We start from the raw sequence: 24951 nt of genomic DNA, 5'->3' as shown, positions 1-24951 counted from the left end.
AACACACAGATGTCTCTGCACAGATTTATTTACACAGTGAATTTTATTACATGATTAATGCTGTTCCAGGTCTTAGGGTATCCTGTCTGTAGTCCTAGCACTATTCTTGTGTACTATAAGATACAGTCATGCTTGTTGTAATGCACAGAGCTTTTTAAAAGGACATTTTAAATTTTATAATAAAAAATGGTAACATTTTTTGGTAACTTGATTTTGTTTTATTTATTTTTTTTGCAGAACGTCCTCTTCACTACACGGAAAATGTGTTGGAACAGGTGCTTCGATGGAGCTCATTAGCTGAACCTGGCTCTGCTTATCTTGTAGTGAAGAGATTCTTAACCACTGACACGATTAAGCACTACAATGGTAGGTGCTGCTATTTCACATGTCCAACTATGATTGAAAATTCAAGTGGTTAAAGGACAATTACTATGGCACAAGTCTTACTTGAAAATGTAAAAAATGGGTAGCTAAATGCAGAATCTACTAACATGTTATTGCAGAATAGAAAGAATATATAGACCAAGTGCCACGATCAGATTTTCCCGGTGGGTAGCACCATGATATTAGTTGGTTAATTTGATAGTATCACGTTAAACATTCTGCAGGAATGATTCTTTTTAAGTTTTTGTTTGTTTGTTTTATAGTCATGCTTGGGTGTTTTCCTAATTTTTGGATAGATGGTGAATCATCCTGAGTTATGTTTACATTTGAAAGTTCTCTGGGCACTCAAGAAGTGCAAGCTCTGAGATTGTGTGCTTGTTAAAATTCTCACCTATTTTGCCATAATATTGGAAAACAAATATAAAAAAATACTTTTAATAATGGTATTTGCCATCCAACTGGGAAAAGACATGTACACATGTAAGGTTAAGTCAGAAGTTAGCTAACATGGGGGAACGATGTTTGACATATCAGAAAACTTTCATTTTGAAACTTTTTTTGTTATGTTGACATTAGCTGACAGATTAGAAAGAGATTTTCTGGCACAGTCTATAAACCAACTCCGAAAGCAGAGGATTCAAATTTTATTAGATGAAATTTACCACAGCTTTTCTAATTCACATTCATAATAACCATTACTATTTATTAATCATGTATTTTATTAACTGAGCTCCTTACATACCAAAACTCATTTAGAACTTTTTTTTTAACCTTTCCATGAGTTATATTATCATTTGAATTTTACAAATGAGGAAAGAGCTCAAAGAAATTAAGTAACTTGCCTCCAGTTCACATATTTATTAAATCCAGTAAGTCTCCTACATATGAATGTGCAAGATGCGAACTTTCAAAAATGTGAATGTGCCTTTGCATGTCCAATCACGTAAGTTAGTTCCTGCGTCTGGCATACACTGTCCCATGCATACAACCTCTACCATTGGCTTTGCTTTTGTGCACTTTACTGTACTGTATAGAGTAAGCAGTACAGCATCTTTATTTCAAGCCCACGGTGTCTGGAAGCAAAGCCTAAAAGCAGCAGTGATGTAACGGTACTGCTAGTCTGTGCCAAGCGATAACCATGGAAACAAAAGTGAAAACAATTGAGAGAGTGGAGCGAGGTGAAAAGATGATAGACATTGCTCATTCTTATGACTTGAATTGTTTGACCATTGGCACAATTCTAAAGAGCAAGGACAAGATCATGGAACATGTGAAGTCTGCTGTGCGATGATGTCAACGATAATACCAAGGAAACGGGCAAGAGGGATGGAGAAGATGGAGAACCTTCTCGGTGTGTGGATGCAGGATCAGCATCAGCGTGGAGGGCCACGCAGTTTAATGCCGATTCAAGAGAAAGTGAAAAGCCTTTATGAAGGTTTGAAGAAGAAATACGGTGAAAATTAGAGGGTGTATTTTTTAATGTTAGCAACAGCTGGTTTCATCAGTTCAAGGCTAGAGCCAACCTTCACAACATAAAAGTGACTAGGCAGTGAGTGCAGATACTGTAGCTTTCTGGGAATTTCCTGAAATACTTTAGGGAATTACTGCTGAAGACACATGTTTACCCAAGCAGGTTTTTAATATGGACAAGACAGGGCTGTACTGGAAGAGGATGCCAGACTGAAGTTACATCTGTACGGAGAAAAGTTGATGCCAGGCTATAAAGCAGCAAAGGATAGGCTAACTCTGTTGTTTGGTGGCAATGCTTCTGATATCAAGCTGAGACCTCTCTTAGTTTATCATTCAGAGAAACCAAGAGCCCTTAAAAACATAGCCAGGGGCTCTCTTCCTATTGTGTGAAAGAGTAACCCCAAAGCCTGGGTTACACAGGGCATCTTCCAAGATAGATTTTTCCACCACAGTATCCCAAAGGGAGAGAAATATTACTTGAAGGACGTCCCATTCAACATTCTTTTGTGGCTTGACAGTGCTCCAGGCCACTCCCCACTCATGGACAGTTTTCATCCCATCTTCAAAGCAGTGCATCTTCCACTGAATACTATGTTGCTCACCCAACCTGTGAACCATTATAGCAACGTTCAAGAAATATTACTTATGACACAGTCTTCATCAGGCAGTAAGGTAAATGATGAATCAGGGACAACCTTGAAACAATTTTGGAAGGACTCTAACATCTACAAGGCCATTAATTTGTTTTTACTTCCCTTGGCGTGAGGTTACTGCTGTCACTGTGAATGGGTTTTGGGAGAACATTTGCCTACAATTTGTTGACGATTTTCTTGGATTTGAGAAGGTAGATGAGGAGTCCATCTTTGGCAACTTAGTGACCCTCAGTGAGAAGCTGAAGCTAGATCTGCAAAAAGATAACTTCACTGAACTTGCTGTGCAACGCAAGGGGCTTGTTAATGAAGACCTGATGGAATTGGAGTCCCAGAAAAACAATGAAGAGAGACCAGGGAAAGAAAAAGTAATTGAAGAACCGAAGAGAGTCACAATTCAGGAAATGGCAAGGGGTTCTCTTTATTTGAGGAGTTTTTAAGGCACCAGACTCAACATAGAATGGTACACAATCTTGCAACAGCCATTCAGAATGCAGTGCAGGGCTACCATGCCACCTATGATGAGAAAAAAAAAAAAAAAGAGCTACCACCCAGCCATTACTGGATTGTTTTTTCAAGAGAGTAGATGGAATTGAATCCAGCAAGGAAGCAGAACCTGTGCCATCATCAGGCATGAGTGAAATTTCAGCTTTCCCTCTGCCTCCTATTGCTGATGGTCCTCCAGCTGTACCATCTCCCACCTCTTCTCCCTCCTCCATTAGTTAATTCTTCTTGCCTGTTTATTCCATGCCAGCCCCTGTATGCCAGCCGTTGTACTGTACCTTTCAAGGTACTGTACTGTAAGATTAAAAATGTTTTATTTTTGACTTTGTTTTTTATGTATGATTTGTGTCAAAAATATTATACACCTATTATAGCACAGTCCTGCATAGCTCATTGGGTTGGGTATCTAGGCTAACTTTGTTGGGCTTATGAACAAATTGGACTTATGAATGTGCTCTGGGAACAGAGCCCCTTTGTATGTAGTGGCTTACCATACTGGATTTGCGTACAGGTTAGTTTTACTAAGTTGGGGAGGTTGGTACAGCTCTTAAATGTGGTAAAGCTAACTGGTACTATTGCAGACTCTTAACTAGTAGTGACAAGTCAGCAAGTTCTTAATTATACCAGACTAGTCTGATACGTTTCTGTTTTCATGATGATGCTTTGGTATGTTCTGGCTACTACATCAAACTACAGTAGACTGGGTGGCTCACGGTATATGTGTGCTCAGTCGTGTCCAACTCTTTGTGACCTCATGGACTGTAGCCCACCAGGCTCCTCTGTCCATGAAATTTTCCAGGCAAGAATACAGGAGCGGGTTGCCATTTGCTTGTCCAGGGAATCTTCCTAATTCAGGGATCGAACCTGAGTCTCTTGCATCTCCTGCTTTGGCAGATGGATGGCTTATAAACAGAAATTAATCTCTCACATTCTGAAGACTAGAAGTCTAACGTCAGATGTCAGCCTGGGCAAGTTCTGGTGAGAGTCCTCTTCCAGGCTACAGATGGGGACTTCTTGTATCCTCCCAGGGTGGGGAGCAGAGGGAGGTAGCAAGTTCTCTGTGACTCTTTGTTGTGGTGGTTCTTTAATTGCTAAGTCATATCCAGCTCCTTGTGACCCTATGGGTTGTAGCCTGCCAGGCTCCTCTGTCCATGGGATTTCCCAGGCAAGGATACTGAAGTGGGTTGCCATTTTCTACTCTAGGGGATCTCCCCCCACCACCCAGGTATACCCAGCATTTCCTGCATTGGCTCCGAGTTCTTTACCACTGAGCCCTCAGGGAAGCCCCTCTGTGACTCTTTCAAGGACGTGAGTCCCATTCCTGAAGATCCCACCCTCATGACCTCATCTAATCCTAATTACCTCCCAAAGGCCCCAGACCTCCTAATACTGTGTAGGTAGATTTCAACACATGAATTTGGAGAAGCATAAATATTGGGTCCTAACTCTACCCTTCATATCTTATAATTATATAAAAGTATTTTTACAAAATGCAAACTTCTTTGTCATTCTGGTCTTATTAGCATCTAAATAGAACAGGTGTTCATTTTGCTGTAGAAATTAACCTGTTAGACACCTTTACCTTATTTAATTTCTTTCTTCCTCCTACATATGATTTTGATTACGTCCTCCACATACTGCTTAAGGATTGCAGGAGAAGTTCTCTCTAGTCATATGACAGTCTTCCCTGTCATATAGCAGTGGTCCTTGGGTGGTGGACGCTTTTGTCCTCCAGGGACACTTGGCAATATCTGGAGATATTTCTGTCACACTGGGTTGAGGCGGGGGGGAGGCTTCTGGTATATAATGGTTAGAGACCAGACATGCTGCTAAACATCCTACAATACACAGGAAATCTCTTTACAACAAAGAATAATCTGGCCGAAAAAGTCAGTGGTGTCATGCTGAGAATCTCTGATTTAGATAATGTATGAAATCTGGTCTAGCTCATAAATTCGGTAATTCTTTCATTTTAATGTTGAGATAAATGTTTTGACCTTATGAACGAAGTCCTGTCAACATTATAAAATATATTAAAGGTTCTCATGGCTTTTCTTTTAGAAAATAAGTGATATTTTCATATTTTGGGGTGAGAATTTTAATGTTTTAATATTCCTCTAAAATGTCTCTAAATTCTCCATGTTGCAAAATATTTAAAATCCCACACTTATATATAATAACTTGGGCTTCCCAGGTGGCACAGCGGTAAAGAATCTGCCTGCCAATGCAGGAGACGCAGGTTCAATAACTGGGTCAGGAAGATCCCCTGGAGGAGGAAATGGCAACCCAGTCCAGTATTCTTGCCTGGAGAATCCCATGGACAGAGGAGCCTGGCGGGCTACAGTCCATGAGGTCTCAAAGAGTCAGACTCGACTGGGCACATACACACAGACATAATAACTTAGTTCTTACTTGAATGCTAATAGACTAGCCACTTGAATAAAACCAGACGAGAATAAGATCTTAATGTTAGATTGAGCGAATTTAGAGCAATCACATATAAGTAAAATCTTTCTGTTGTTTAAGGGCAAGAAGAAGTGGTTGAGTGACAGACTGTTAATTGGCTCTACCTACAAACTGGGTAGGAAGATTGGGCATGGGATGCCTCACCTATTGTATACTTCCTCTTCTGGGGATTATGACTGCATCCTGTCATGAAAGCATAAAGCTTCTGTAAGGTCTAGATAAAGCAACTTTCATAAAACCTGGGAATCCAAGCAATGGAAAGCAGCTTACGTGAGAGTTTCAGCGACTTGGATGGTGGAATATTCTCTAGAGTTACCTCTGCCCTGCACTCTCCTCCCTCCGTTCAGCAAAGCAGTATGCACCTTGCTATTATGATAGCTACAGTTCTTTCTACCAGGAAATTATGTCCCTCTGCATGGAAAAAAAAAAAGTTTTAGAGTAACCCCTTCAGGAAATACATTTATTAGGCTGTTTCAGGTTAGTAGTTATGTATATTTTTGGTCAAAAACAGGGTGTTTTTAATGAGAGCTTGATTTATATTCAGATTGTTGAAGTAAAATAATCTTTTTCATTATGGTTGGTTCTGCATCTATCTTCTTTTAGGACTGTCATTTTAAAGAAGGTTTGGCCTATTGTTTGTTTTTAAAAACAATTTCTTCAGCCATCATTTTTTTTCCCAGTTGTGTCTCACAGCATCCTGGGCTTGCAAGTACTACTTATGGGGTGCCCTGTGTTGTAGATTTTAGGTTGGCTAGGTGTGCAGTCTACTTGCCTCTGTCTTGGCAAATGTCTCCTAAATCAATCACAGGGACCACTTTCTCCAGAATTATTGCTTCATTCATTACATGCACTACTCCTTAAGATTGGAATCCCAAAAGGAAAATAATGAAAGTAAGTGTGATTCCTCTGTCAGTTTGTTAGCAGAAAAACTGAAATCATCTCAGAAACACATTGGTTAAGGATTTCTTTTCCTTTCTTAAGATTTTCTTATTCTAACCTGCAGGCCAAGTAGAAATTAGGAGAGTTTTAAACAAGGGTGGTTGGTTACAACCACATTTTCCTCCCAATAACGAATTGCTTATGTGTTAGTATTTCATTAAAACATAAAGTAGCTCTGCCACCACCTTTACATCCTGTCCCATCATACCTGATACCAAGTTGCCACAAATTTTAGTGCCTCTCTACCTATCCGTATCTCTCCTGTCTATACACACACACTCATGACTTGCATTTCATTAATTATATGATGATGTTTCTGATTTTATGTAACAAATTAGAGGCATATACTTTTGTTTGACATTATATTTTCACTACCTTTTTGCTTAATGGAGAATTTTATCAAATAATAAGTTTAGGGGGTTGAAGTTGTTTGCTGCTGCTGCTGCTGCTAAGTCATGTCAGTCGTATCTGACTGTGTGCAACCCCATCCCTGGGATCCTCCAGGCAAGAACACTGGAGTGGGTTGCCATTTCCTCCTCCATTGCATGAAAGGGAAAAGGGAAAGTGAAGTCGCTCAGTCATGTCCAACTCTTAGCGACCCCAAGGACTGCAGCCTACCAGGCTCCTCTGTCCATGGGATTTTCCAGGCAGGAGTACTGGAGTGGGTTGCCATTGCCTTCTCCATTGAAGTTGTTTAGGGGATTTAATTTTCTCAATTTGCTCACTTTATCTCAAGAGTTTAAAATATAGACATCACAAGAAAGAATAGATTTTAGAAGCATCCAACATTTAATTTCTGCTAATTCATTTAAGGTAATGAGGAAATATTCTTTACTTTTATGGAAGTATATGAAAGTAAAGGAATTGTCTGTTGTCTCTACTTAAAGCACATATTAGTTTTAACGTCTCTTTTACAAGTTAGGCATACATTTATAGCTTCTGTAAGGTTCCAGACTAACTAATTTTATGTTGCAGGAGTCTTACTTTAAGCACTAAACTTCTTTAATATTACCCCAATAGAAGTCTATATACAACAACAGAATCAAGTTTTAATGATTTCAGTGGGGAAGAACTACTTTTTTTTTTTTTTTAAGAACTACTTTTAAGATAGAAGATGTAACCCAAATGCAGATGCCTGTGGGTTTTACTTATGACAGATGCTTTCGAATCAAATATGCATTAGAATAGAATAGATCAAAATGCAACTGTTTCTGGCAAATTCAGACCTGGGAAGCTGAGCCATCCACTGTGGACTGACTTAAAAAATAAAAGAATATTCCAGCAAAAATAGCAGGAGTTCATACATCTTAGTCTAGCTGAAATAATTTATATTCCATTCCTCATCGAATCTTTTCAAAGCCAAAGATGTGTAAAAGTTGAAAGTAAATCCAGTCTACTTCGAGTGGAGGTATTTTCTCAGAAATTGATAACAGAATAGAAAAGTAAGTAGTGCTCTACTTTTTACATTATGCTGTGTTGTCATCAAAATGTCATGGAATCTCTGGAACTTTCCTAGTAAATCCTCCAGTAGAAACCGTATTTACAGTTTTACTGCTTATGAATAATCTAATGACAGAAGGGTGTCTTCAGGGTGCTTGTTCTATTAAGCATTACTTCTTCAATACAAGTAACAAAGGGAAACACACTGGGAAGTAGGGGGATATTTGACTTTTTCTAGATTATGTTCAAACAGTTCTTGAGTTTGGCTTCTACTCAGTCATAGAACTAAGTTTTATTGAATGTATTGTGAATGAATGTCATGAGCGAACTATATCAAATTCTGCTTCTTCCAAATTACAGGATATGTGTTCTGTATAATCAATATCAAACAAAGAATGCAAATAATTTTTAATTTGAAAGCGATTTTAGATGTCAGGCTGCAAATATTGCCAAATTTGTGGAATATTTTCAAGAGAAAAGAGGGCTTCCCTTGTGGCTCAGCTGGTAGGGAATCCACCTGTGATGCAGGAGACCTGGGTTGGATCCCTGGGTTGGGAGGATACCCTGGAGAAGGGAAAGGCTACCCATTCCAGTATTCTGGCCTGGAGAATTCCACGGACTGTATAGTCCATGTGGTCACAAAGAGTCGGACACAACTGAGTGACTTTCACTTTCAAGAAAGTCTCATGAAATTGCTACTTAGCATACACAAGCAGGGATGGAACTTGATTTTTCAGATAATATGTAGGCTTGAGGAAATAGTCTTTGCCAGTGAAAGAAGAAGGGAGATCCATAGAGACCACGGAAAATAGACCCATTTGTTGTATATTCCCTTGTCATTGCTCAGATCATAGATAAGAGATAATATTTATTGGGCACTAGATGCCGGGCTGATGGCTTTGCATATGGCATCTCATTTAATCTTCCTCATAGTCTTAAGAGCTTTTTTATAAGTATTCTCTAAGCCTCTAACTAACTTGCTATGTTAGTTCTCACATAGGTTGTGAAGGAAAATTCAAAACCTATATTATTTAAAAAAGCAAACAAGAAATTATTATTTTTTCAAGAACAGATAAGATTGGGTACATTCAGGGCAGTATGGCCAGAGACTGAAATTATTATTTTTAAGAGCTAAATTATGAGACAAACATGACTTTTCATGTATTCAATGCCTAAATTTTATCTTTAGAGTTTTAGAGACATGAATAACAAGTATGGACTGGGAGTAGTTAGAAAAACATTTTCATGGATGAGTTGGGTCCAGAAGTAGGAATAGAATTTGCATAAAACAAGAATGGAATTTCCCTCAAATTCATCCAACTTGAGGGAAATTGATCAACATAAGTCATGCCATAGAGACAAAGATCAGCTTTCCAAAGAGTGTATTGTGATCAACTGATTTACAAATAAATATCATTTTAACTTAATAGTTTATAGAGATGAGTAGAAGGAATCTAATTTATTTAGCCCTTGAAAAGTCAAGGAGAGAAATTTAAACTTTTCATGTTAAGCAAGTGAGATATTGAGCAGTAGAAAAATAGAGCTTTGGAAAGGGGATTAGCATGATAAAACAGTATTTGAATAGCACCAATCTGGAATTATATGGAGTCATTAGACAAGCAGGCCATGAAGTTTTAGAAACCTGGAATCTAGATATTAAGTAGAAAAGGCAGGGGTCAGAGAGATGATAATGGCAAAGAAGTGGAATTGAACCCCAGAGAAAACATCTGAGAGAACAATGGTCTGAGCTATCTGACTGGACGTGAAGGATAAAAGCATAGTATGTGTTTTAGAAATATTCTCGGGTTTGTGTTCCCCCCTCTCCCCTACCCCTACTACTTCTCTGTCTGTCTCTGTCTCTCTTCCCAAGACCCTCCCAGCTTCTCTACAGATGAGCTTTTATTGGGATCAGGGACCACTAGTTAGGAAATACTGTTTTTGTCTAGGGCTTCCCTGCTGACTTAGAGGGTAAAGTGTCTGTCTGCAATGTGGGAGACCCAGGTTTAATCACCGGGTCAGGAAGATCTGCTCGAGAAGGAAATGGCAACCCACTCCAGTACTCTCGCCTGGAAAATTCCATGGACGGAGGAGTCTGGTAATCTACAGTCCATGGGATTGCAAAGTGTAAGAACTTAAGGTTTTCAAATGGTTTGGAAAAGTATTTTTGAGGGGCATCTGTTTCATAATCCTAGTAATATGTCTGTTCTTTTTAAATAACTATAAATTTGACCATTCTGTGTTGTTTTATACAAGGGTTTTTCTAATTAATAGCAGAAGTACAGCCCAATATAACTAAGGATACCAGTCTATTCTCTTACCTAGGGTTAACTCTAAAGAACCCTCACTGAGCCCCTACTGATCCTTTCTTGCCCTCGCAGACACCAGGAGGGGTTTGACTCTCTGGTTATTATTCTTTTGTTCAACTCCTAAATCATGTCCAACTCTTTCTGACCCCATAAACTGCAGCACGTCAGGCTTCCTAGATCTTAATAAGCTTTTTTGCCCAGGATGAGGCTGAGAAAGTGAAAACATAAAAGCAAAGTACCCCATGATTGAGAGACCACGTAGTACTAGAAGTTTGGAAAAGTGAATTGTTGAAAGCCATTTAATTTATACCCTTCGTTATGTTACACACTGAGTCACTCACTATGTCCCCAAAATGTATAGTCTCATCTTGGCCCTTAAATGGTGGATAATTTTACTGCTTATCTTAACGTTGTTAGAGCATACAGAAATTCTGTCATGAGAGCTTTTAGAAATTCTTTTAGGCCCTCTATATTTATCATAGAACTTTATATTTTAAGTTTCTTTTTGCTCTTTCCTTCTTTATGAGTCCCTTAATAATATATGCATCAAGATTTAGCTAAGAGGACTTCCCTAGTGGTCTAGTGGTTAAGACTGTACACTTCCACTACAGGGGACTTGGGTTCAACCTCTAGTCAGGGAAGTTCCAAATGCTGTGGAGTGTGGCCAAAAAAAAAAAAAAAAAAAATTGAAGGTGAAGATTTAGCTAAGATACTCAACTGGTAATGGTAGTTTAGTCATTCAGTCATGGCTGACTCTTGTGACCCCAAGGCCTATAGCCTGCCAGGCTCCTCTGTCCATAGAGTTTTCCTGGCAAGAATACTTGAAGTGAGTGAAGTCGCTCAGTCACGTCCAACTCTTTGTGACACCATGGTCTGTAGCCTACCAGACTCCTCTGTCCATGGGATTTTCCAGGCAAAGGTACTGGAGTGGGTTGCCATTTTCTTCTCCAGGGGATCTTCCCAACCCAGGGACTGAGCCTGGGTCTCCTCATTGCAGGCAGGTTATTTACCACTAAGCCACCAGGGAAACCCAGGGAAGCCGTACGTACTCAATTACATATGGTTTATTAAAATAAATTTTAATAAATATGCACTCAAAGGTGACAACAATGTTTTTGTCCTGAGCCTATTTTCTTTTTGACCTATGAGTGGTTTACTTAAACACTAGACATATGATTATTTCTTATTGGGTAAAATTAGAAAGCTTTATTAAACTGAACAAAAATCTTAAGGTATAATCAGAAGGTGTAAATGGAATTGGTTTGGCTTAAGCAAAATGTAACATCTGTATCTCACAAGTTCATTGTAATTTAATGCTTTTAAAATACTTTACCTATTTCTAAATCAATAGTATTATAAATATCTTTCTCCACTTTCACTTTCTTATTCTAAGTCAGCGGAATCTCTAAGCCCACCCAGTGTTTTCTAAATTGCTTACTGTATTTCTCCTATCGGGATGTATAAGCATTGTTTGTTAACCTATGTTTACTCTGCCTCTTAACACTGCACTGCAAGTCCAGAAACCATCTCCTCGGGTAATATTATATATAATTAGAATCAAATGCATACTAGACTCTGAATACTTCATGAAGAAATGAATTGATGTCATATGAATTTTGTTTAACACTAGTTATATGTATATTTTTCCTTTATTTTCTCATTGCATTAAAATAATCTTTCAAGTCTTTTAATTGGAAAAGTGTTATTTTTAATTTAAATAGAAGCTAGTTAGCTATAAAATACTACTTGAAATATTTTTTCTATGAAAGTGACTATTAAGAGATTGTTCCAGAAGACAAATTTTAGCAGTGTATTTTTCAGAAATTATTTTAAAACCACAGACTCCCTAAAAGAACCTATTTTAGTGTGGCATCATGATGAAAAGAGTGTTATCTGTGGTAGTATGCAGATCATGAAAACTACTGTTGTTTGTTTATGGTTAAAATCAGTGAAGTGACTCAGCGTGTTGATTTTTGCTTCCAGGTTGTCATCCCATGCTCGTATCTGAGTTATAAGGCACTTTCAAATTTTTCTAACTTGTTTTCTTATACGAACTATAACTGTGAACATCTGTGTATTATTTGCTGTTTGAGTAGAGGTTTTCCCTAACCAAGGGATTGCTAGGTTTAAAACTAAAAAAGTTCTTTTTCTAAAATCATTCAAGTTACCTATAAATTTTAGAAACTATGAGTGAATATTTAAGAGTTGCATCACTTTAATACCAGGAAATTGCTGAAGGTCTTGATTCTGATGTGGTGTCCCTCCCTACATCTTTTGAGGACACCATCTAATGTGAGGGCCACAGCAGTCTGCAGGGTAAGTGTCATTACTCCTGCCACAGAAGGAGCAGGAGTTGACCTCGGAATGAGCATGCCATGACTGCTTGGCTTCAGGTTCCTTTTCTTTCCTTTGTTCCTCGTTTCTCAAGCAGACAGTGAAATACTGTTGAGATTTCAAAAAGAAAGTTGTAAACTGGAGATATAGTGATAAATTTATAGATTTCAACATGATTTTATTATCAAAAATGTGGTTTTTAATGGAACTGTTGAAATGATTTCTAAGTGTGGTAGACGCATTATTGCATAAGTGTTATCGGACATTTTGCCTTCTTTACCCTTACCTGTTTCATAGATATAGGAATTTTTCTAATGTCTGAAGAATTACTGAATTCCTGAGTCAGAATTCCAGAAGAGATTTCTCTTTTACCTGTGTATTTTGCATTGTTTATATGAGTGCTATTCATTCAAAGAAGTAAAATGCAACCTGATGATATAATTTTAAATTGCCTAGTAGTCACATTTAAAATATACATATATAAATACACATATATATAAGTAGGTGAAATTAATTTTACTTATGTCTTCTGTTTAAACTCACATATCCAAAATATCATTTCAACATGTAATCAATACTATAAAATTGTGATATATTTACCTTTTCTGGTACCACAAAATTGTAATAAATTTACCTTTCTAGGTACTAATTTTCAAAATATGGTATATATCTTATACTCACAGCACATCTCAGTGGAGACTAGCTGTGTTTCAGGTGCTCATTAGCCAGTAGCTAATTGAACAGCATAGGCAGGCCTGTATATTATAAAGAGATATAAATAGATCTGGTCACTGGATCTGTAGCTTGTATGACACTCCCCTGATACAAGGTGTTCCCAAAAATTAACTAGAGGCTTCTTAATTGTAGGAAAGAATTTATTATTTTGTATCATCAAAATTGAAAATACAGAAATGTTTTATATTCTATTCCAAATAAATGAAAATATACCTAACTTGCAAAAGTAAATGTTGTACTTTACAGAGAGGAAGGCCCTGGAAAATATCAAAGAGGGAGTCTTGAAAGTCAAAGAAGAACCATCTAAAATACTCTCTGGAAATAAGTTTCAAGATCGGTATTGTGTTTTACGAGATGGGTACCTCCTTCTTTACAAGGATCTGAAGGTATTTATTTATATATTAATTGAATATGTGTATATTTTTGTGTGAGTTAACATTCTTATTTCACACCTCTAAGCCCTGTCTCCTGGAGTTCAAGGCCTATAGTAAATAAACTGCATTCAACCTCTGGGATGCTGGCAGAAAGGTAAAATCACATAGTCACTATGTAGAAGTTTTGGGCAGCTTTTAAAACAGTTATTCATTCTGACTCATGATCCAGCAACTCTGTTCTTAGAGCACTTGTTCAAGAATATTCATAAACAGCTTTATTCATAAAAGCTAAAACCTGGCAACATTCCAAATGTCCATCAATGGGAGAATGACATATTCAGACAACAGAATGCTACTCAGCAATAAAACTGATGAATGTAGCAACATGGGAGGATCTTCAAATCCTTTTTGAGTAAAAACAGTTTGACACAAAATAGTACCATATGAGTCTATCCATAAACATTCCAAAGAGAGGCAGAATCCTCTATGGTGATAATAGTCAGAAAGTGTTTGCCTGGGGTATGGAGTAACATTGCTACAGAAGCACAGAGATACAGTCAGTAGGGTATTTTCTAGGATGACAGAAATAAATGTTCTCTATCCAGTTTTGGGTGGTTGTTACATGGATAACATCTCTACTTGAGATTCAAGAAATATCCAAGCAGTTATTTTGAATGTGGAATAACCACAGGACCCAAAGATGCTTTTTCCACTGAATTATAAAATTCACTGGAATAAACACCGCTTGCATACTTCAGGTGTATGGTGCTTTACTCTGTTGTGTTTTGGAGATCTATAAAAAAGGACCAGACTAGCAACATGTCATTTAATATTGTTTTGAAGGAAGAGTTATTAAGTAGCTTTCCAAAGTTACACAGCCCCATTTTGCTGTGGCTTTTATTGAGCTCTCCACACACTGACCACTGTCTTATATGTTCCTCTAGCAAGGAAGCCTTCAGGTGGGCATAAATAAATCTTAGCCTCCTACTTTGTTTATCCATTTAATGTTCATATTCTTCAAGGACAGCAGAATGTCCAGGCAGTTAGCTAACAAAACAGCACTGAATTCTGCAGCCCTTATCCCTCTCTTCCAAGAGCTGTATTATATACTGGAAATCCCACATTGTCGTTCCTGCTGATAGAGTTGGTGGGGAGTCTGTGTAGGTATCAAGTGATTGTTATCATTTATTATTGTTTGATATCATTATTCACATTCTTCAGCGTAGGAAGAGTGAAGTTTGCAGAAATAAGGCACTTAAGAATTCTAAGTTATGTGAAACAAACACATCACATTTTTTAAAGATTGATTTATTGCTTTTGTGCTGGGTCTTCGTTGCTGTGTGAGCTTTCTCTAGTTGTGGTACGCAGGCTTCTCACTGTGGCGGCTTCTCTTGTTGCCAAGCACAGGCTCTAGATGCTTGGGCCTGGATTGTAGTGGCATGTGGGCTCAACAGTTGAGGCTCGTGAGTTCCAGGGCGCTGGCTCAGTGCTTGTGGCACAGACGCTTAGTTGCTCTGTGGCATGTGGGATCTTCCCGAACTAGGAATCGAACCTGTGTCCTCCATACTGGCGGGTGGGTTCTCAACCACTAGACCACCCAGGAAGCCCCCAACACATCACATTTTAAAGTTCATGAACTGTAGGTTTGTGTTTGTGAAAGGAAATGCTAGACCTCACAACTGAAGTTCCAGCCCTCTAAGAACTGAATCTGGTTGAATTCTGTTTGGGTTTCTTCAATGAGTCATCCACCTTCATCTTCCTTAGACTCATTTCCTTCATCCCGTTCCTTCCATTTATATGTTGGTTAATGGTCACCTTTGTAGTTGGATATTTACTTAGTGTACCTTAAAATCATCCTGGACTTTTTAGTTTCATTAAGGAACTGACACACCCACTGTGTAGCAACAGACAGTTCTAAAAACCACTAGTATCAATAGAAGTGCAGTCATAATGGCCCCAACGAACATTCAAGTGGTTAATCCACAAAAAGCCACAAAAATCCACAAAGAGTTCTATACATTTCACTTTTCTCACTTTATATTTTCAATAATCCTATAAAAGTAGTACTATAATTATCTCCCTTGACAGATGAAGAAATGTACTCTACCAAGATATTACATAACTTGCTCAGGATCACATAGCCAGTAAGTCATAGAGTCAGAATTCACTCCCTGGTGTCTAATTCTAAAGGTTTTCTGCATGGACTCACTAAAAAAAATGTTTGTATTATTTTAGCCTGATGTTTTTTTCTGACAGAGTTTTAAAGAGGATAGTGTTTTTCATTTTAATAGTACCAACTATTTTCAAATATGACACTTCATACAATTCAGTTTCTTATAATGTTTTTCCCCAAGCTGGTGTAAATTTCAAAATCTGCCACAAGGAAGCCTGTACATGGAGATATTTTTTTTTTTAGATGAAATGATTTTATAATTGAGTTAAAGAATCTCATCCCTTAACAGAATGATTTTTAAGAATATGTATCTTTTTGAAAGGATCATTCTGCTTAATCTAAAATAATTCATACAAATTGGTAGACAGTAGTAGGACTGAGTGCATGTCTGAAAGAAGTTCTTTTTTTTTGACATTTGAAATATTTTCCCCATGTTTACTGAAGTATAATTAACAAAAATTGCATTTGTTATAAAAAATAAGATGCTTTTGATATACATATACATTGTGAAATGATGACCACAATCTAAGCTAATTAATTAATGAATTAATAGTCATTACCTCATATAGTTTAGTGCGTATTTGTGGTAAGAACATTTAAGATCTACTCTCTTCGCAAGTTTCAAGTATACAATACAGTGCTATTAACTGTTGTCACCATGCTACACTTAGATTTCGAGGACCTATTCTTTCTGCATAACTGAAACTTAGTACCCACTTATCAACACTTTCCCATTTCTCCCAGTCCCTGGAAACGACCATTCTACTCCCCGCTTCTTTGTGAGTCTGACTTTTTTTAGATTCTGTTCAGTACATGTAAATGAGATCATATAGTATCTCTCAGAAAGAGTGTTCTTTAAAGACACTGAACACATTTTGTTTCTATCACAGTGACCTCAGGTTATGGAATTATAGTGTTAACTGTTTGAAAGTTGTCTTTATGCATCTGTCAGAATCAATTAAAGCGACTGATAGTTTCATTTTGCACAGTAAAGCAGGCAGATGAGGGGCTTATGGTTCTCCTTTAAACTCAAACCACTATTATTTTCAACATATGGTGTTATTTTGTTGGTTATTTCTGCATGTTGTTGGTCTTTCACTTTTAATATTGATGGCCAAGTCATCGGCAATGTTTGCTTTTCAAATGAGTTTACAGTAAATAATCAATAGTAAAAATCCTCAAACTTATCTGAATACAGATTTGGCTCTGGTTTTGACAGTTGCCCTTAATATATGTGTGCTTGCATATATTTAGAAAATGATTTACTGAGAAGGGAGCAGAAATTACAAATTGAAAAGTATATTTAAAGAGACTATGTGTTAATTAGAGATAATTTATGAATGTTCATTAACAACAAATTAGAGTAATACACAGGGGGAGATATATTTTGTTTTGAGAGTTTTTCCTGCACAGAAAATATTAATTAAAATGTTTCCAGACTTGATTTACATAAAAGGTGAGAAGTTTCAAAGAATATTACCATTACACTGTTAATGGTGTGAAAAAAAAAGCAAATGGGGAGGGGACGGATGTTAAAAGTTACATGCACTAATAAGCAAATTCTTCTTAGTAACAAGGATAATTTTTTAAGCACACTAATTTAATTGGCTCAATTAAAAATTTTACTTTGAAATACAGTGCCTGAAGCAACATATTACATACTTTATAACACTTGAACTTTTTGAAGAAATTCTCCAGAAAGCACATATACCGAAAGAGTTGTAATAAACCAATAGTAAAGTTATCACGGTAAATGAGATTTCTTTTAAAAAACTTTGTATTAGGATCCTAACAGGTCCTGCTTATGCTTATTCATTTTGAAGACTGAAACTGAAAAGGGTTTCTTTCGACCATGGCTGAACTCCTCTCAAATTTTGTCATCTGTGTTCTCTGCACAGGATAGAACATAAAGTAATGAGCTCGAGTGTCCAGAATGGCTTGGCAATCAGTTGTATCACTTCAGACTCTCAATCTTTTGCCAACAGTATTTGAAAATGTAGGCAGTCCTGGGCTTACCAATGTCCAGTATAAATAAGACTGCTCGTGCAGAGGTAAAGAATCTGCCTGCCAGTTTAGGAGACACGGGAGATCCAGGTCTGATCCCGGGGTTGGGAAGAGCCCCTGCAGGAAGGCACGACAACCTGCTCCAGTCTTCTTGCCTGGAGACTCTCCATGGACAGAGGATCCTGGCGGGTTACAGTTCATGGGGCTGCCAGGAGTCAGACACCACGGAGCGACTGAGCACACACATGCACGCACCTGGATCAGACACAAGTGCTTCTCTTTCTCAGATGTGCAGGTCCCTCCTCACCTGTCCTGCCAGAACTGCAGCCTCTCGCCTGGCTCTGCTGCTGCCTCCACTGGGACTGAGCCCAAGGGACCAGCAGTCTAAGCAGTCACGTCCCTGAGGAGGGACGCGAACCTCAGCTATAATCTGACTGAACCTCTGAGGAAGGTGTCCAGGAGTCTCTGCTACCCTGTACACGCCTATCTTCTCCTCTCCTTGACTGTTTCCCGTGTAGAAAACTTACTGCCTTAAAAAACTACCTCACTCTTCCATATCAGTCTTAAAGTGTTATTCCTTAATATTCAGTAAAGTAGCAGACTAAAATACCAATACCCCAAAACCAACACATAAAATGCCAGAAAAATGACCTAACAAGAAGAGGCTGACATGAAGAAAGCTACAGAACTACACTAATAGAAATGGGTGAAAATTAATGTAAAGTCTACTAATATTGATCTGTAGGTTTAATGTAATTATTAATGTTTTCAATATCCCAAAGAGAATAACTTTTAGAACTTGGAAGAAATTATTTGACAGCTCATCTCAATGGGTAAACAGATAGGAATACTTGCAAACGTTTTAGAGATATAAAAGGTAAAATAACTCAAGTATTTTGCACCCGACTGTTTATTCATACAATAAAACTAAAATAGCTTAGATCATATTGTAGCATAAAAATGAACAGAGATAGCAATGGTAACATAAAGTGAGGTAAAAAAATGTAATTGTTTATCATAATTGTTTTGATAACTGTCATAAATGCATGTCCAAAGAGAATTTATTATAATAAGTTGTTTTGTTGTTCAGTGGCTAAGTCATATCTGACTCTTTGCGACCCTATGGACTGGAGCCCACCAGGCTCCTCTGCCCATGGCATTTCCCAGGCAAGGATACTGGAGTGGGTTGCAATTCCTTCTCCAGGGGATCTTCCTGATCCTGGCATTGAACTTGTGTCTCTTGCATAGTCTCCTGCCTGGGCAGGTGGATTCTTTACCTCTGAGCCCCCAGGGAAGCCCAATTGTTAACAAAAATTTTTCAACTTAAATTCTCATCTATTCTGTGTGTAAAATATACCAGATTGATAAAAGAATTAAAACTTGACAAATAGCAACCCTTCAAGTTCCATGGCTATGCAGCTGAGTATTTACCAGCTATGTGGGAACCCTTTAAACTGGAAGCAATAGTTCAAAAGAGATCAACATACTTGACTTTATAAAAATAAAAGTAAACAGTGACCAATTAGTGTAGACTATTTCAGGAATACATGTAAATCCATGGCCAATTCAAGTCAATGTATGACAAAAACCACTACAATATTGTAATTAGCCTCCAACTAATAAAAATAAATGAAAAAATTTTAAAAAAAAGATAAGGCAATTTCCTATTTGATATATAAAAAACTAATGTCAATAAGTAAATGCATAAATAAATGGATAAATTGTTCATCAAGTCAAAACTGAAAACTGCTAGCAAAGGCAGAAATATACATTTAACTGTAAGTAAATATACCCTATCAATTTTGCAAAATCTTATTCTTAATCATGTTCCTAGCCTTTGACCCTGTGATACCATTTCAAGAAATCTAGCCATACGGGGGGGGGGGGGGAGGGAAGGGGCGGGAACCAAAGTATTTTTTAAATTATGTGCCATGATAATAGCAAACTCAGTGATAAGGGTGACTAGGGATAAATTCACCATGTAAATTTCAAGCCTTATCATCGCTGCCACAGAGAACACTGGTCACCAGACCTTCTTCCTGCTCACTTTTTTCTCTACATTTCCTCTGCATTCTCCTAACCTGTTTTCTCCATGGAAACCAATTTTTAATTTTATAAAAATTGCCATATTTTCCACCCTTTATGCTTTCAAATTCAACTGCTTTCATAAGGAAAAGACTTTATAGTAATAGTTTAACTTTTACAAAACTTAAGACTGATTTGAGCTATATAGGGCTCTAACAACTTGTCTATCGATTTCTATGAAGCAATGTATTCTAAATTTGTAGTAATAGCTGTAATTTGCTCTGTGCCCTGAGTATTTGGCTGTTTACTGGACTAAACTCTTTAAAAGCACTTTTCTTATTTACTTTGTACAATAACCCTTCACAGTAACCCTTTGTCATTTAATCTTCATAATAACTCTGTGAGATAGTCAGTATATTTATTATTCCTGTTTACAAGTAAGATACAAGAGCAGAGAGCAGTCATGAGAAGGTGAGCTAGTCGGTAGCAAGCCAGATTTGCACCCCGGTCTCCGACCCAAGACCCCCTGCCCCCCAGGTTGAAAAAAGTGATTTCCTTGAAAAATGTTTAGGATATTGGGAAAGCTTTTTCTAAGTATTATTTTCATGGCTATTATCTTTATAAAATCTATTGCAGGCTTTCCAACAATAATATATGTATATGCTTTGATATTACATTAGAATATAATGATTTAAGTTTTGCCTCTGTCAGATACTTTTCCTGATGGTTTAAGGATTTGAATTTTTTCATATTAATCAGATAAATATGTTGGGATGTGTACAGAAAATATATAATTGACCTAAAAGCAAATGTATATTCTTTTTAATAGTCTCCTTTTGTGAGTTATTAGTGAAAATTTTCAGTATGGATATTTGAGATAGTTTAGTCTATGCCTACATAGATTTGTAGTTCCAAAAGCCAAAAAGTATAGAAAATCATAACTTACTTGGTGGCAAAACCTGACCTACACCAACATGAAGATATTTGTCTTTGTTCAGGCTAACTACCATAGACTGGGTGGCTTATAAAAATAGAAATTTATTTCTCCAGTTCCAGAGGCCGAGGGCCTGAGATTAGGGTGCCAGTGTGGTCAGGTTCTAGTTAGAATCTTCTTCCGGATTGTAGACTGCCCACTTCTCATATCCTCACGGGGTGAAAAGAGAGTTAATCTCATGACTTTATTCACCACCCAAAACCATCACCTCCAAATACCTTCATGCTGTGGATTATATTTCATTTTGGGGGTGATATGAACATTCAGACCATAACAATACTTATGGCCTTTACTTATTCACATTATATGAAACTTCATGCATTTTTGTAGAGAAATATGAATCTATTTGAATATAGGGTGGTGCTACCCCAGGCAACACTGATGATATTGTGGAGTTAACAAAATATACTGCATATGTATTTTTTAAATATGAAAAAAAAACTATCATCAGTTCTCATAAGTCCCAAGTGTTTTGAATAAGGAATTACTGTGTGTGTTTGTACATACATATGCACACATATATAATCATATATATATCCAGGATCATTTATTTAAATTTACAACATTGCAACCAACACAATCTTCATTTACCAAAAATTTGGTATGACATTCATGAAACATTTGTGAAACTAAACATTCTAAATTCTATTCTTAATACTCAAGGAAAATAACAGGACATTTATAAAATCTGTTTAATTACAAATTATTTTGTTTTCCTTTACAGAGTAGCAAACCTGATAAAATGTTTTCTCTCAGTTCTGTGAAGTTTTATCTTGGAGTGAAAAAGAAGATGAAGCCTCCAACAAGGTAAAGTTTGGAAGGGCAGAGCTGTTGAAAAAGTTACAGGAAAACCTGTCCAAGGATTTAGGGATCAATGGCATTAGTCTGACTCTTTATAAGCTAAGCTTTAGATTCCTTAAGTTGCCACGAACATGTGGCAGGGGACCTGGGTGGGTGGATATGGAGAGATGATGATGTTTCCACTCAAGTCAAGCTCCTGGGGAACTGCATCTCCTCTGTGTAGAACGAGAAATCCCCAGAAGGCCCTCAGGACTGGGAAGTACATGGGTTTTTCCACATCCCATTCTCTGCTCAGTCACAGAATATTCCAGTCTGTCAGTCTACCCAGAGGAAGAAAAATGCTGCCCTCCATCCTTCTTGGCTTTTTTTTTTCCCCACTGGTGGATAATTGCTTTACAATGTTGTGGGGGTTTCTGCCATATATCAACGTGAATCAGAAATACATATATATATTTGTTTTTGTATATTAATACATATATATATATATATATATATATATATTTCCTTTTCCCATGCTATGCCTCTAGGCTGTCAGAGAGTTCCAGGCTGGGCTCATTGTGTTACATAGCAGCTTCCCACTAGTTATCTATTTTTCACATGATAGTGTATATATGTTAATATTACTTCCTCATTCTGTCTTTCCTTCCCCTGCTGTGTCCACTGGTCCATTCTCTACATCTGTGTCTCCATTTCTTCTTCATAAACAGGTTCATCAATACTGTTTTTCTAGATTCCATACATATGCATTAATATATGATATTTGTTGCTTTTAGGACATCTTGGTCCTGGATCTATAATTTGCCCTCTTTGTTTTACTGAACTTGGTAATAAACTCACAGCACATGGGTGGTAGAAAGTGCACTCTTTAAACATCATGCTTCTCACTAGCACTTGAACCAACCCAGCATTTGAGTTATACCATACTTATTCATCATGGATTACTTTGATTAGCTAATTAAAGTTTGTACTAATACTTTTAATATCATGAAACATCATTTTAATGAACTGTATATGATTTCAGATTGTATTACTGAAAATGTACTCACTTTTGCCTCTGTGCTTAATTTCTTAGCCCAGCACATGTATCTGTGTTGTGACTAGTACATTCTTTCAAATTTCTCACAATATCAATAAGTCAGTATGTGTATTTTATTTTGGCCATTTTTCTAGACATCTGTCCTTACTCAGCCCAGAATATCCCCACTGCCTCATAACATCATGAGACCCTTTCCCCCTGTGTTCTTTCAACATATCTATAATTTTATAGCCAAATCCCTCAATATCCATCATTTATCTCTAGATGTATCATACCCAGCGAATCATCACTTGTGTGTGTCAATTCTGTTATGCTTTCCCACCATTAAATATTACCTCCTTAAAATTTCATCCTGTGTATTATCTTGTAAAATGGATCATTTTTAATATGTATATTTGTTTCTTTTTCCCCCCATATGATGCAGCTGGGGATTGACAGCATATTCTGAGAAACATCACTGGTAAGTTAACAGCTAACAGATTTTGGATTTGATATATTGATGATAACAACAGTAAATAATGTTATTATTTGACAGATAGATCTAGAGACAAGAAACATTTCTTTTAAGTGAAGTTAAACTCTTTTCTAAATACCTTGAGCATAAAAAGAGAATACGAGATTTGCTTCAGGGTTTAGGTCTATTTAAGTCTCATGTATCTTATTTGCCAACACTTCAAGAAAAACTACACATGATTTCTTACTAGTTATTATATAAATGTGGAATCTCTGGTTTTAAGGGATAAGCAGACAAAATTCAGTTTTAAATTAAGGATAAGAACTCTCTAAAACTCAAATTTAAAGAAAAGACCTTGGCTTCAAACCAGTTCTTTCTGTAGAGTACTTCTTTCCATTGATGTCACCAGGATCTAGCCACTCTCAGAGATTGGACTAGATGTCTCCTTCTCCCCCATCTCCGTGTGTCTAATCTGCCTCTTAATTCTCTGATCCCTCCATACCCTCTATCTTTGGATCCTTCATCCAGCTGCCTGGATCAGTCCAGGAGTCCTAAGTGCTCTTCATGCCTCTGACTTTGATTTTTGTTTCCAGCACATTCTCCACCCAGCACTGAAGAGATTTTCTAAAATGTATCATATTTCTTTTCTGCTTTAACTCATCTGTGAATCCTAAAAAGTAGAGTAAAGTATAGGGTTGTTGGCACAGCATACTAAGTCCTTTAATATGTATCTCCCGTGACTTTCCCACATTTTTACTTAATGATAAAACAATCTGTTTTTAATTCACTATACGTGCCTTGCTGCTTCATATCATATGTTTAATATCCGTGCTGTCTTCACTATACCTTCTTCCATAGTGTATGCTCCCCTTCCCTCATCCCTTTTATCTTCTTCCTGCTGATCTGGCAGACTCAGCTGTCACTTTTTATTCAAACCATAGCTGAAATGAGGGAGAAAGTCTTATCAGATAACTCTCCTTTCTAATCCATTTATTTCTTCTTTACATCTATGGTATTTTGTGCTGGTGGATCCATAACTAACATGATTTGTAGAAGGAACAGTTTTCTTGGACATGGCAATAGGAAAGGATACTGTCTTCATGAGAATCTAATGGCAGAAGCAAGGATTATTTTTAGACGTTTCATTCTAACATTTTTCTAAATTATTAATAAGGGTATAAAAATAACTACTTTGAAATTCTAACGTCAGTTAGCAAGATTTCCCACCTCATCCCCAATTGTGCTGTTTCTGTGTTTATGTTCAACTTTGCATTTTTTTCCCCTCACTTGTTATAGTTTGTTTACATTCCTGCCTTTCCTAATAGACTATGTGAAACTTGAAGGCAAGACCTCTGTTTTGCATAGGTTTTCAGTAGGTTGCTGAATCAATGTTACTGGACATGCAGTGGTTTTTTTTTATTTAGCTCATTTTTCAGGAGTCTTGTTGGGTATTAATATTTATAATCACATGGACTGTGACTGTCTAAAAAATCTGCTCTTAAGAAAATATACACATTTTTTCTTCTTAGGCTCAGTTTCTGGGGGAAAACATCTTTTACCATCATGTACCTGAAAAAATAAATGACATTGACCTTTCTGCATTTCCAAAAAATACTGCTTATCATTTTTCGGCAGTTATCAAAGCCTTTAGCTATATTTTGGTTAAACTAGCATATTTATACTACTGTTTTGATAGCAGAAGCAACTTGTACTGAAATACTTCCATTTTGATTGCATTATGTCATTAATTGGGAGAAACCCAGAGAGATTTCTGATCACTTAATCACTTACTTGCCAAATAAATACACTGGAAAATTCCTTTGTCCTTTTGAATTATATATTTTATAAACCTTGTCTTACAG

At 37.0% G+C, this 24951-nt stretch overlaps 1 protein-coding gene across 3 annotated transcripts in view; it reads left to right on the top strand.

The window, feature by feature from the left end:
• ARAP2 (ArfGAP with RhoGAP domain, ankyrin repeat and PH domain 2) overlaps window positions 1–24951 on the top strand; it is a 186389-nt gene that overhangs the window by 144330 nt on the left and 17108 nt on the right. For all 3 annotated transcript variants that reach the window (XM_043871270.1, XM_043871268.1, XM_043871269.1), the window contains 4 exons: window positions 238–366; window positions 13475–13614; window positions 21523–21605; window positions 23060–23095. In XM_043871270.1, coding sequence (XP_043727205.1) covers window positions 238–366; window positions 13475–13614; window positions 21523–21605; window positions 23060–23095 — 388 coding nt within the window. The remainder of the gene's footprint in view (window positions 1–237; window positions 367–13474; window positions 13615–21522; window positions 21606–23059; window positions 23096–24951) is intronic.

The sequence above is a fragment of the Cervus elaphus genome, chromosome 17 (genome assembly GCF_910594005.1).
Source record: "Cervus elaphus chromosome 17, mCerEla1.1, whole genome shotgun sequence".
NCBI lineage: Eukaryota > Metazoa > Chordata > Mammalia > Artiodactyla > Cervidae > Cervus > Cervus elaphus.
This window is presented reverse-complemented; position numbering and strand designations above follow the sequence as displayed.